This window comes from Urocitellus parryii, chromosome X, assembly GCF_045843805.1.
Source record: "Urocitellus parryii isolate mUroPar1 chromosome X, mUroPar1.hap1, whole genome shotgun sequence".
NCBI lineage: Eukaryota > Metazoa > Chordata > Mammalia > Rodentia > Sciuridae > Urocitellus > Urocitellus parryii.
In genome coordinates, this window is record NC_135547.1 from 131,226,510 (window position 1) to 131,239,610 (window position 13,101).

Sequence of the window (13,101 nt, forward strand, 5' to 3'; positions counted from 1 at the left end):
GCCGGGGTGCCTGGAGGGTCCCCGGTGTGATGGAACTACCTTCGGGTCTGGAGATGAGCAGGTGGCCCGGCCAGTCCAGCTGGGTCCTACCTAGATGTCACCCCGGGGTTCTCACAAGAGGGAGGCGGAGGCGGAACCTCAGATGGGAGGCCGGACCTGGAGGCTGAAGTAGAGGCCAGGATCTTGGAAGGGCCTCCACTTCCTCTGCTGGACTCTGGCCTCGGCAGGACGCCTGTTGGGGGGACTCCTGGCAGGGACCTCGATGCCCTGAGTGTGCCCTGTCCCTTGGGTCACCCGAGGTCAGTGTGTCCCTCTTCTCCCCGCAGCCTCCTTTTCCCCCTGAGTTATTGGTGCCTTGGCCACAGGCCGGACCCCGTGGCTGTCCACGTGGTCCCATGTCACTGCCCTGCAGCCCGGGACCCTTCTCAGTGCAGGTCCCCCATGCCCTGGGGCCACAAGACTTTTCAAAAAATTAAATTCCATAAAAATAAAAATACAAATTTTTGGGGGGGAGGGGTACCTGGGGGTCACTTGGGCCAAGGTCACTGCGCACTCCGTAGAGTCCAGTCGTGGTGGACACACAGTGGCCTCTGGTGGCCAGCCTGGGGCTCCTGCTCTTGAGCCATGTCACCTGGGACGAGTCACTTTACCGGACTCTCCAGGTCCCCAGCCTCTGTCCCCGGTGACTGCTCACAGCCTCCCTTTGGCTGAGGCTGGCTTGGAGCTCCCGATCCTCCTGCCTCAGCCTCCCCAGCCCCTGGGATGCCCCGCGTCCTGCCAGCCTCCCTGTTCCCGCAGCCCCCGAGCCTGGGGTCAGCCACCGTCCCCACCCCCGGGCGATGACGATGACGGCAGGCTGTGACAGGGGCCACCCGTCCCCGCGGTGGCTGAGCATCCTGCGTTCGCTCGCTCAGTTCCCTTTCCGCGCCTTTAAACGGTGGCCTCTGCCGCCGCTCACTCAGGAGCTGACACTTGGGGCTGCCCGTCCCCTTGTCCCTTTCTCGCCAGCATGAGGCAGCAGCTCCGGCCCCTGGGCCGCGGCCACCTTCCTGCTGCTGGGGGACCTGGTGGCCTCGGGGGACGCAGCAGGAGCCGCGGGTGAGAGGCTCCCTGAGCCGCGGTCTGTCCTCCCCTTTTTGGCTTTCCTTCCTGTCCCCCAGAGGGGAAGGGTCCCCTGTGCCCTTTTGCTTCTGCTATTTAGAGACAGCGTGTTGCTTCTGCTGAGGCCGGCCTCCACCGGGCCGTCCTCCTGCCTCAGCCTCCCGAGGCATCTCCCACGCCCTCCTGGCCTCGCTCCTCACTTTCCCCGGAGCTCGTCCGCTGGGCAGCGACCCTGTCCCAGGACGCTGGCCCCCGGCTGGCTCCAGGACTTTCTAGTAACTTCTTAGAAAACGCTGACGTCGCTTTCTTTTCTTTTTGATGCTTTGTGGTTTGCCTTCTCGCCTCTTGTCTCACGGGGGCTGCGGTGGAGCCGGGGTCGTGCGTTGGGGAGAGTTTGCACTCGGTGCTTAGGAAGAGCCGGAGGAGGATTCGGGAGGCCGAGGCAGGAGGATGGCACTTGGGAGGCCAGCCTCCGCAACTGAAGGAGGCCCTGAGCAACAAGGTCTCCGCTGCCGACCTGGGAAGTTGCTGATGGGATTCAGCAGAGCTTTTAGACACCTGCTGTATACACCATGGGGGGTCTCCTGCCATCTCAGCCGCTGGGGAGGCTGGGGCAGGAGGATCGCATATTGGAGGCCAGCCTCAGCCTCGTAGCGAGGCCCTGACTCTAAATAAAATATCATCAAGGCTAGGGATGGGGCTCCCTGGGCTCCGTCCCTGTCACCCAAATAGAAAAAGAACAAAGAGGGAAATTGAGAAAGTGGGTCACGCGGAGTCGCAGCAGCAGGTGGGGGTCCGAGGGGTCTTCGTGAGGCCGCTGGGCCTCCATTTCCATCCGCTTGACATCTCCAACATGCCCAGGGGACAATATTAGGTTTGGAACCTGAAGCCATTGGAAGTTCCCGGCAGAGGCACTGGGAGGAGGCTTGGCAGCCTCAGGAGGCCGGGGCTGTGTCCCTCAGGGTGGGGGAGAGGCTGGGAGCCAGGACGATAAGATGAAGGAGAAGCCGGAAAGTCCCACCTTGAGAGCACAGGTGACCTTCAGGGCTGGCCTGAGTCCCTATGCGTCATGCTGTCGGGGTCCGTCCCCGTTACACCGGGAGTCAGAGCTCCGTCCCTTTTCACGGCTGACTAATACTCCACCGTGAGAAAAATGACCGCCAAAGACGTGACCGTTAGCATGTCGCCCAGATGTCATCAGACCGTCAGGTCCGTCATCAGAAGCCCACGCAAGGCCAGAAAGCTCACGTTGACCCTTGGTCAACGCAGGTGGCCTGGGGTCCTGAGTGGGGCCACAAGACTTTTCAAAAAATTAAATTCCATAAAAATACAAATTTTGTGGGGGGAGGGGTACCAGGAATTGAGGGGGGGGGCTTAACCACTGAGCCATGTCCCCAGCCCCTTTTATTTTTTTTTAATTTAAATTTAGAGTCAGGGTCTCAGTCATTTGCTGAGGCTGGCCTCCACCTTCCCATCCTCCTGCCTCAGCCTCCCGAATTCCCTAGCCAAGTGAAGTCGCTTCTCCGTCTTTGAAAACGGTGTCAGAGCCCACGTCCCCTCAGAGGCTCCTCCGAGTGCATCTTCTGGAGGCCGTTGAAGGGGCAGGAAGCCCGCTGGAGGCCACTATCAGTTTCCAGAACTCGTTTCTTATCTCGCAAACCCGAAACTCTGTCCCCGCTGAGCAAACAAGGGGCGGTTCTTCCCCACGGCCCCGGGGGGAAAGTGCCGCTGTCCCTCCATCTCTGCCAATGGGACTCTTCGGGGACCTCCGAGGAGCTGAACCCTCCACTATTTTTTTGTTTTGTTTGTTTTTTCCGGAGCGCCTGAGCTTGTTGATGGCAGCAGTGTTTTCCACGGTGCTCGGAGGGTGCGGCTGGGGATCTTGGGGGCACGCACCCAGAGTTGATGCAGAATGGAAATTAGGCTGCACCCCGAGACACTCTCCCCGCAGACGGCAGCAGACAAAGAAAAGTTGGCATCAAAAATCGAGGCATCTGTCTCTCTAGTGGAATACAACTCAACCCTGAAAAAGGGCGCCCCCGGGGCTGAGGTGGGAGCCCGGACCTGCCTCCCCGGGTCACTGAGCCTCAGCAGCGGGAACCCCGGCCTCCTGCTTCTCTGTGGAGCCAGAGCCTCCATCTCTGCGGCTGAGTCACCCGGGCTGGGGAAGTGCCAGCCACAGGCCACTTGTACTTTCTAGGTGGGGCTTTCTGGCCGCGGCGGCTTGACATTTCCCCCAAGGTCTGAAGGGGGACCTGGTCGTCGCCCAGGGCCCAGCCGTGAACCCCCTGGAATTCCAGATCCCGGGGTGGGGTGGGGGCTTCAGGTCCGGGGCGCTCCAGGTTCCCCAGCTGCCCGTCTTGGATGGACATTTGCGCTCATCTCTACCGGCCCGGACCCCCTTCTCCAGGGCCTCACGTCGGGTGGCGGGTCCTGTGAGCCTGACACCGTGCTCAGCTGCACTGACAGCTCAACCCCAATAACCAGTAACAAAACAGACCCAGGATAAGTCGGCGCAGTAACAGAATTATTCTGAAAAACCAATTTTTCTCTTTGACTTTTAGAATTTTCACTTCATTTTTTTTTTTTTTAGACTCCCGTGGATGGGTGTGACTGAAACCTCAGAAAGACAAGCTGCAGACCTGGGGGGTGGGGGGATAACCAGAAGGACTAACTTTGTAAAACAAACAAACAAAAAAGATCTTGGCTGCGCCTGCGTCCTCATAGGACAACAAGGCTGCCATTGCTCCGTGTATTCCGAAGTCTTTTTGAACCTGGGCTGGGAATGTGCTTCAGTGGCCTCTTTCTGTCCCTTCCCAGGAGAGGACCTGCAGCTGCACATCACCTGCTTCAACTTCGAAACGGTGCAGGTCACTTGGAACGCGACTGGACACCCGGGGACCAACCTGAGCTTCTTCTACACGTGAGTGTCCTGGGGCGCAGAATCCCGTGTCCCCGACACAGGAACCGTCTCCCTTGGGCCAGAAATCCTGGCGCCCCCTGACCACGGCCGCCCGGGGCCCCTGCCCTGAGCCTCTCCCGGCTTCAGAGCGTCCACCCCGCACCCCAGGGGGACGGGGGTGGCCACGTGGGGGTCTGATTTCTGAGAACAGAGGACGGTGCTGTTCCCAGGCTGATGGCGCCGCAGATTAAGGGGAAGAGGCAGGGCCGGGGCGAGGTCCTCGGCTGAAGGGAGGCACAGGGAGGGGACCGCTCTGGGTTCCCAGGGGACCACGGGGGGGGGGGGATGGCAGGGTGGAGGTGAGCCCTGAGGCAGAGGCTAGACTCGCAGGGGACCGGAGCGGGGGGGGGGGGGAAGCCACAGAGACAAGATCGGATCCGGCTCAGCCCTGATAACGCACGTCGCACCTGGGGACTGTCACAGCAAGTGTCCCCACCCACGCAGCTCTCCCTCCCGCCCTCGAGGACCCGGGTCCCAGCCTCCCTGCCCAGCCTCCAGGGAGGCTCTTCCTGCCTCTCCAGCTCCTGGGCTCCAGGTGGCCCTGGGCGGGTGGCCCCTCACTGCAGTCTCTGCCTCCGTGTCCACGGGGTCCTCCTCTGGGTCTGTGTCCCCTCCTCTGTCTCTGGGGAGGACACGGCCATGGCACTGGGGGAGGACGAGGTGCCCACGTGGAGTCCGAGGCCGGCCACCGCTGGTGGAGGCCGAGCTGCTCGCTGGCTGAGTGTCCCCGTCCCCCGCGCAGGTTCTCGGGGGGCCCGGGCCTCCGCCCCTGCACCAACTACACGCTTTGGCAAGGCCACACGACGGGGTGCCTGCTGGCCGCGCGCGACGACATCCTCCACTTCTCCATCAGAAACGGGAGCCGCCTCCTCGTGTCCAGGAGCCAGTGGGTGAGCGACTACCGTAAGTGCCCAGGAGCGAGGCCACCGTCCAGTCCCCAGAGGACGCCCCCCTGACCCCCAGCTCGGCAGATGGAACCCAGGGACCCTGGACCTTTCCATTTTCTATCGAGAGACGGGGCCTTTGGCCGAGTGGCTCAGGGCCTCACGGAATTGTTGAGGCTGGCCTCCAACTGGCCATCCTCCTGCCTCAGCCTCCTCCTCCGTGCCCGTGTCCCCTCCTCTGTCTCTGGAGAGGACACGGCCATGGCATGAGGGCCCCCTGACCCAGGAGGAGCCCATCTCAGGACCCTCCACTAACGACCTCTGCAGAGACCCAGTGTCCCCTCGAGGTCCCTTTTGGGGGTGACGGGGACCTAGAACTCACCCCGGGGGGACCTCTCGACTGGACCCTGGCCCGGGGCTGAGGTCCGTGGTCCTCCTCCGCAGTGAAGCCCGCCTCCCCCAAGGACGTCCACTTCCGGTGGCTGCAGGAGGGCGTCCTGGTGTCCTGCTCCGACCTGCCCTACGGGGGCCTCCTCTACGAGGTCCAGTACAGGAGCCGCTTCGACGCCGAGTGGGAGGTGAGCAGGACGCGGCTCCAGGGGAGGGACGAGGGACGGGGCACGGCTTCCCGAGGGGGCAGTCTAGAGGCCGGGGTCCTTCCTCTCTGTGGGTCCTCCGTCTTTCGGCTGAGGCCCTTCAACTGATCAGACGAGGCCCACCCCCGAGGCTCGGCGGCAGAAAGTCGACCCCGTATCATGTCGCATCACGTTCGTTATTGATCAGTAGATCAATATGGTACCGGGGACTGAACGCAGGGACCCTTAACCGCTGATCCGTGTCCCCAGATGGAGCTTTCATTGTTTCCAGACAGAGCCTCCCTCACTAAGTTGCTGAGGCTGGCCTCCAGCTTGCCATCCTCCCTCCCTCTAGCCTCCCCAGCTGCCGGGATCACGGGCGAGCTCCCGGGTGCCCAGCCATAGCCCCATTTCTGACCCCGTAAATCGCCTCTTTTCTTGAGCCACTAACGTGCCAGGTGCAGGAGGCGACAGCAAGGCGTGGGCTGAAGGACTGTCCACTGTGCACGAGCGCACGACGGACCCCTCCACACGCTGAGATGACAAGTGGCTTCCCGAGGGCCACCAAAGGGCACTGGAAGGACATTGGGAAGGCCAACCCGACTCCCACCCTGTGCGGACGGACGCACAAGGTTCCAGGGCGGAAGACCCCGGCCCAGCCCCTAACGGTGGCATCCGATCTGTCCCCAGTCCAGGGAAGCGACGATGTGCAACGTGACCGTCGGAGGGTTGGACCCCCACAAGTGCTACAGCTTCCGGACCCGGGTGAAAACCACCGAGGACCAGTACGGCCCCCACGCCACCCCCAGCGACTGGTCCGAGGTGACGCACTGGCAGAGGGCGGAGCTCAGAGGTGAGCGGAGGATATGCAAATATACGCAAATTCGCGCAAATGAATGCAAATATATGCAAACGAATGCAAATGTATGCAAATATATGCAAATGAACCGGAAATATGCAAATGTATGCGAAGGTATGGGAAGGTGTGGAAGCTACGATGTGCAAGACCACAGATGGCGACACGGGTGTGATGGACAGCCAATGGCTGGGGACGGGGCACAGGTGGGTTAGATAGAGGGATGGGTCACAGGTTGGTGGACAGACGGACCACCGACGGGCAGATGGACAGACCTCCTTCCCTTCGGTTTCAGACTCCTGTGAGGAGGAGCCCGGTCCTCGTCGCCCGCGGTTCTCCCAGTTCATCCTCATCTGCAGCTCGGTCACCCTCCTGACCCTGTGTCTCCTGCTGCTGTCCTTATGGAAACTGCAGAGGTAGGGACACGGCCGTCCCCGTGGTCCCCCTGCGCAGGGTCCTGGCCAGCGTCCCACGGCTGTGTCCAGGAGCCGCTCAGAGCGGGGAGGACTCCTTTGAGGGTCACTCGTGGTCAGCTGAGTCCATGGCCAAAGCAATAAGGCGGCCGGGCAAGGTGCTGCTGCTCCCCTTGGGCTGGACATGCAGCTCGGGCGGTGTGCAGAAGCCCCGGGTGTGATCCCAGCAGGACAGGCCACCTGAAGGGCAGAAGCCCCGGGTTTCATACCCAGCACCACTAGCCGAGCCGTCGACCCAGGTGGCTCCGTCTGGTTGCAAGAGTAACCGTCCACCCACACGTGTCCATCCACTCAGGACCCAGAAGGCCATCCCTGGGGTGGGGCGGGGGACCAGGTGATTCCCCTTTGGGTCCTTCTCTGCGCCCACTCTCCGCGGCCCCTTCTAGCTTGAGGGACCCTGACCCGGCCCCGGTGGGGACGGTTCCAGGGGCCGATGCCCAAGGTACCATTTCTGCTCCTCGGATGCGGTTTCCATAGCAACGCCCAGCAGCAGGCCGGGCGGCCCTTCAACCTGGGGCCAAGATGCCCCCCGGCCAGGGCAGGGCAGGGTCAGGTGGCCATCGCAGGTGGACACCCCAGAGACGCCTCAGGCACCGACTTCTCCAGATGAATTTCTTCCAGTTCCTTCCACGGAGGGGACACCACGGTGGCTTTTAGGGGTGTCCCCAGGACTGCTCCGCGCCCCAGCCCGTCTCACGGGCTTCTCTGTTTCATCTCAGAGTGAAGAAGCTGCTGGTGCCCAGCGTCCCGGACCCGAAGGGCAAGTTCCCCGGCCTCTTCGAGCAGCACCAAGGGAACTTCCAGGTACCCCCACGGCGCCACTGGACACGGGTGCCAGGCCCTGCCCTCAAAACCTAGGAGAGGGAAAAAAATCATTTCTTCTACCCTCTAAAGTTCTGTGACTGGGGTCTGTTAATTAAAAGGGCCAGTAACGGATGAACTAGGGAAAAAAATTCCCTATTTCTTTATATACATGTTGGGGGTTCCCCAGCCCCAACGTGGGGGGCCTGGGAGACCCTCTGCAGCGATGGTCCTCCATTTGCAAGATGCTGATGGGAGAGGACAGCGTCCCCACCGGTGCCCAGAGAGGTTGACTCTGCTGTGCTGTCCCCGAGCTGAGTCCCCGTGTCCCTTCTTGGCAGGCGTGGATCACAGACACCCAGAACGTGGTCCCGCCGGCCAAGGCGGGAGGCCTGGAGCCGGAGACCCCCCCGGAGGAGGCCCTGGTCATCCACCTGCTCAGGACGGAGCCCGAGGGGCCTGCCAGCTCAGGACGCACGTGTCTGCAGACGGGGGAGGGAGAGGCCCCGGGGGGGTCCCCCCAGCTCCCTCCCCAGGCCCCCCAAGGTGGAGACAGGGTGTTTCTGGGAGACTTCGCCTTTGTGATGAGTGACAACTCCTACATGATGCTGTGAGGTGGCCCCTCCAAGGCCACCATCCGGATCCACGCTGAGGTCCGAGGACACGAGACACATCAGGACTTCACCGGAGCCCCCTGAAGACCACCACTCACAAAGACCGAAGGGAGGACATATCCAGGGTGCCCTAATATCCACTCCCTCCCTGTGTCCCCCCAAATCCTCCCCTTTCAACATTCCCCTCCACACATTGTGCCTTAGACCTTTTCTCATGCAACCCGGGCAGGGAGACGAATCTCATTTTTACAAAGGCAACAGGCCACCCGCGGGTTAGGGGTGCAGCCTGGGATCCCCTATTCGATGGCTGACCTCCTTTCGAGGGGTCAGGGCTGGGCCACATTGGCGACCTGCGTTGGGGGAGATGCCTATTAATTGCTTTAATTAATTAAATGCATATGAATCGCTTCCCGGGAGGGGGACTTGGCCATCTTCCCTGGGGGCCCTTGTGGACGGCCGTGACCCCAGGGGACCCTGAGCCTGGATGCCTGTCTGCAGGGCCCCTGCGACTCCCTCCAGGCCCCCAGGACCCACCCGCACCTCGGCTCCGCCCACCGAGAAGGGCGGGCCGTCTCTTGGTGTCAATCATCGGCTCGGTCTTTGCAACGCTTGCCACGTGAGCAACCGTGCATGCGGACGGGTCGGGCACGCTGTTTCAGGAGCCGTCTACACGGCGTGGCTTTGCCACCGAGCCAGGGGCGCGCGTCCTTTGGGTTGTCCCCGGGGGGGGGGGGGTCGCTCGTCCGGGCAGGTGCAGCCCAGGCTGGGTCTCTGCAGCCCAGAGAAAACCCTCCTCCAACAAACCCTCCTGCAACCGCGCAGGCGGCGCTGTGCCGGGGTGAGTCACCGATGGCTATCTGCCCTCGGGCCCCTCCTGTCCCCGGAGGAGTCGCTATCGCTGGTGATCAGCAGAGAAATGACTGGCAGGTGGGGCCGAAAAGCCCCGGGTGCAAACCTGGGCGTGTCCAGCCCTGGGCGTCCGTGGAACAGCGGAGGGGGGGGAGAAAGGTCCCCGGATGGCGGTGCTGTGTGACCTCGGGCCGTGTCCTGCCCTCTCTGAGCCCTGCTCTCTGTTCTCTTGGTGAACTTGTAAAGCAGGGGTCTGATGGGCAGCCGGGTGGACAGGGGTCAAGGCCAGCGTGTCCTTCCCAGAGGTTATGAAGGCGAAGCTAAGTCAGGGGGGAGTTTTGTTTTATTTTTAATTGAGCTGCATGATCTGAACCGAGTATGCACGAGTGTGTCTCCGCATGTATGCATGTGCACCTAATAGACACCTGGGTATACATATGTGGGTATGTGCAGGAAGACACCAACGGATATCTGATGGGCGTTTTGCCTGATTTGAATTTGCTCTCGGTTTCCGTGTGTTTTGAATCGATTGAGATCAGGATCCTCTTTAGAAAAAGGGTCTGGACATTTTAGTGGGTTAAGTAAGGTCCTTCCTTCAAAAGATATGTCCACGTCCCAGCGACCAGGACCTCGGAGTGGGACCTGGTGTGGACACAGGGTCTCTGCAGAGGTCACTAGTGGAGGGCCCTGAGATGGGCTCCTCCTGGGTCAGGGGGCCCTCGTGCCATGGCCGTGTCCTCCCCAGAGACACAGGAGGGGACACAGACCCAGAGGAGGACCCCGTGGACACGGAGGCAGAGACTGCAGTGAGGGGCCACCCGCCCAGGGCCACCTGGAGCCCAGGAGCTGGAGAGGCAGGAGGAGCCCCTGGAGCCCTGGAGGGAGCTGGACAGTGTTGTCAGAGGCGGGTCCTGTCCACAGCTGGACCCCAGGCCTGTGAGGGGGACCTGGTGTGGGCACAGGGTCCCTGCAGAGGACAGGTGGTCAGTCGGTGCCCTGTCCACCCGTCTCCAAGGCGGGCAGATTCTCTGCCAGGACCCTGAGTTCATGCCCAAGAGAAAAACAGGAAAAAAATTAAAAAATAAAAATAAAATAAAATTCAAAAAATGAAATAAAATGAAGAATGATATGACGTAAGATGAAATAAAAAATGAAATAAAATAAAAGACAAGTTAAAAATCAAGTTGAATCAAAAATGAAATAAAAATGGAATAAAATAAAGAATAACATAAAGTAAAATGAAATAAAAATAAAATAAAAATGAAATTGAATTTAAAATAAGATAAAAATTAAAGTAAAATAAAAAATAAAATCCAATTAAATTAAAATGAAGTAAAATAAAAAGTGAAGTGGACTAAGGATCCCGTCCACCCGCTGCCCTCCCAGGTCCGTCCCCCCCAGTCCTCTTGGCTGTCACCTGGGGTGGCCCGTCCCCTGGTTCCCGGCCCCGCCCCCCGCCCTGTGGACCTGGCCCTGAGCCCGGGGACTTGGCTGCGGAGTGTCCTGGGCTGGCTGCCCGCCCCCTGGGTGGTCTCCACCTGCGGCCCCGACGCGAACTCGGGGTGAGAAGCCTCTGGGAGCGTGTCCATTCCTTTCTGCATCGTGCGCAGGGGCCCCCGGATAAGCTGGGGGACAGCCCTGGAGGACCTGGGGGACAGCCCAGGAGGACTCGGGGGGACAGCCCAGGAGGACTCGGGGGGACAGCCCAGGAGGACCTGGGGGTCAGCCCAGGAGGACCTGGGGGACAGCCCAGGAGGACCTGGGGGACAGCCCACGAGGACCTGGGGGTCAGCACCGGAGGACCTGGGGGGACATGGGGGATCAGCACCGGAGGACCCGGAGGGACAGCCCAGGAGGGCCCGGGGGTGTGGACAGGCCCCCTCGGTCAGTGGCCCTGGGCTGCTGCCGGATGGACTCCGCTCTCACAGCCTCTTCCCCAGGCCCTCGAGGGCCGGACCCCCAGATCGCGGAGAGGCTGACGTCACCGCAGTGGGAGAGGCTGACGTCACCGCAGTGGGAGGGGCTGACGTCACGGCAGTGGGAGGGGCCGTTCCTGCAGGAGGTTCCGTGGACCCCCCTGAAGGGGTCGTCTTCGGTGCCCGTCCCGAGGGGCTAGCGATGGCCACAGACCGGACGGGTGGGGGGGGCACAGGAGGTCAGCGGCCGATTTGCCTCGAGAGGACCCGACCCTGGGGACAAGACCTCGGTGCCTCGAGGGCATTTCTAGGTCGCAGAGAAGTTGGCCCCAAAGTGTGACAAGGTCTGGGCCGGTGCAGCCAGGGTCACCCGGGGCCACAGGTCCTCCAGAGGGTTCCTCTGCACGGCCACCCGTTGTCCAAGTGTCCGCTCCTCTGTCCACCCATCTCTCTGAATCTTTCTGCCTGTCTATGTGTCCATCATCTATCTACCTGTCAATCATCGATCCATCTCTCTGCCATCTACCCATTCTGTCTGTCCATCTGTCTCTCTGCCATCTACTCGTTCTGTCTGTCCAGGGGGCTCTCCCACCCCGGGTGGGGCTGCTCCTGGCTCCTGGTGTGTGGGGCCCAGAGAGGCTGCTGCACCTCCTGCAGCGCACAGCACAGCCCACCCCAGAGCACCCCCAGCCCCAGAGGCCCCCAGAGCAGAGGAGACCTGCAGGACAGAGTCTCTGTCCATCATCCGTCCACCCAGCTGCCACCTGTCTGTCTACCACCTGTCCATGCGTCTGTCATTCATGTGCATGACAGTATCCACATGGGCACAGCCGGGGGTCTCTACGAGGCCTTTCTGTGCACACTCGCAGTGAGGAGCAGAAAAGTGGACACACACACGTTCCTTAACCTTCACGTGACCTGAGCTCCGTGGCTCACGCCTGTCACCCCAGCCGCTTGGGAGGCCGGGGCAGGAGGATCTCAAGTTGGAGGCCAGCCTCAGCCATCTAGAGAGGCCCTTGGCTTGCATCACTTAACCCCGTTCCAGATGCTATAGCTACGTTGAATATGGCACGACTCCACATTTTATATGTATTTTATGTATTTTTGCATATTTTATATGTTATATATATTTTAAATATTTTGCCTATATTTTATATAGTTCATGACCTCGTTAATTCCATGACAGGTTTCAGAAGCACGCTGTGACGTGAGGTTCCTAGAGTCTGCAATCTCCTTGTGCGTTCAATGATTCCACGAGCTAGAATAAAAAAATCTAAGAAATTACCTATTTTATAAGCACATTATATATCTCACATAATTACCTTTAAATATCATAGACAGTTGATGACCACATGGTATACTGCACTGTCCCATCATATATTTTATAATCATGGTGTACGTCACATGATTGCATCGCATATTTATGAGCACAGTATGATATCTAATTATGATCGTATATGATGCATTTATTACATTGTAGGTTTTAAAGTCACATTGTACATAATTGCATTATGTATTTTATAATTGCATGATTTTTTAGTTATTGCATTATTTTTTAATAATTGCATTATGTATTTTATAATTGCATGATTTTTTAGTTGTCGCATTATTTTTTAATAATTGCATTAGGTGCTTTATAATTGCGTGGTACATTTTATAATTGCATTTTTTTTTACTTTATCATTGCATATTCCAGAAGTGCATTCTATATATTTTTTTTGTGATCGCAGTATGCATTTTGTAATTGCACGATCTGGGTCAGGATTGCATTACATAATTGCATTAAGTATTTTATAATCGCATTAATTTTTAATAATTGCATTGTCTCTTTTACGATTGCATTTTGTACTTTATAATTGCATCTTCTACAAGTACATTCTATATTTCGTAATCACCGTATGCATTCTGCAATTGCAACATATATGTTAGCATTGCGTTACGTAATTGCATTTTGCATTCTATAATTGCATTATGTATTTGTAATTGCATTATTTTTTAATAATTGTGTTATGCATTCATAATTGCATGCCCTCTCCACTAAGGCCATCCATATTGGATGATCACGTGGTG

The 13,101-nt window shown here is 58.8% G+C and overlaps 1 protein-coding gene across 1 annotated transcript; it reads left to right on the forward strand.

The window, feature by feature from the left end:
* Nucleotides 1–1,009: 1,009 nt before the first annotated feature.
* LOC113176910 (cytokine receptor-like factor 2) lies at nt 1,010–8,440 on the forward strand. Its single transcript, XM_077793700.1, has 8 exons — nt 1,010–1,067; nt 3,898–4,024; nt 4,806–4,966; nt 5,392–5,525; nt 6,213–6,375; nt 6,674–6,794; nt 7,571–7,655; nt 7,994–8,440. The coding sequence occupies exons 1-8, from the start codon at nt 1,010–1,012 to the stop codon at nt 8,264–8,266; spliced, it is 1,122 nt and encodes a 373-aa protein (XP_077649826.1). The 3' UTR covers nt 8,267–8,440.
* The last annotated feature ends 4,661 nt before the right edge of the window (nt 8,441–13,101 follow it).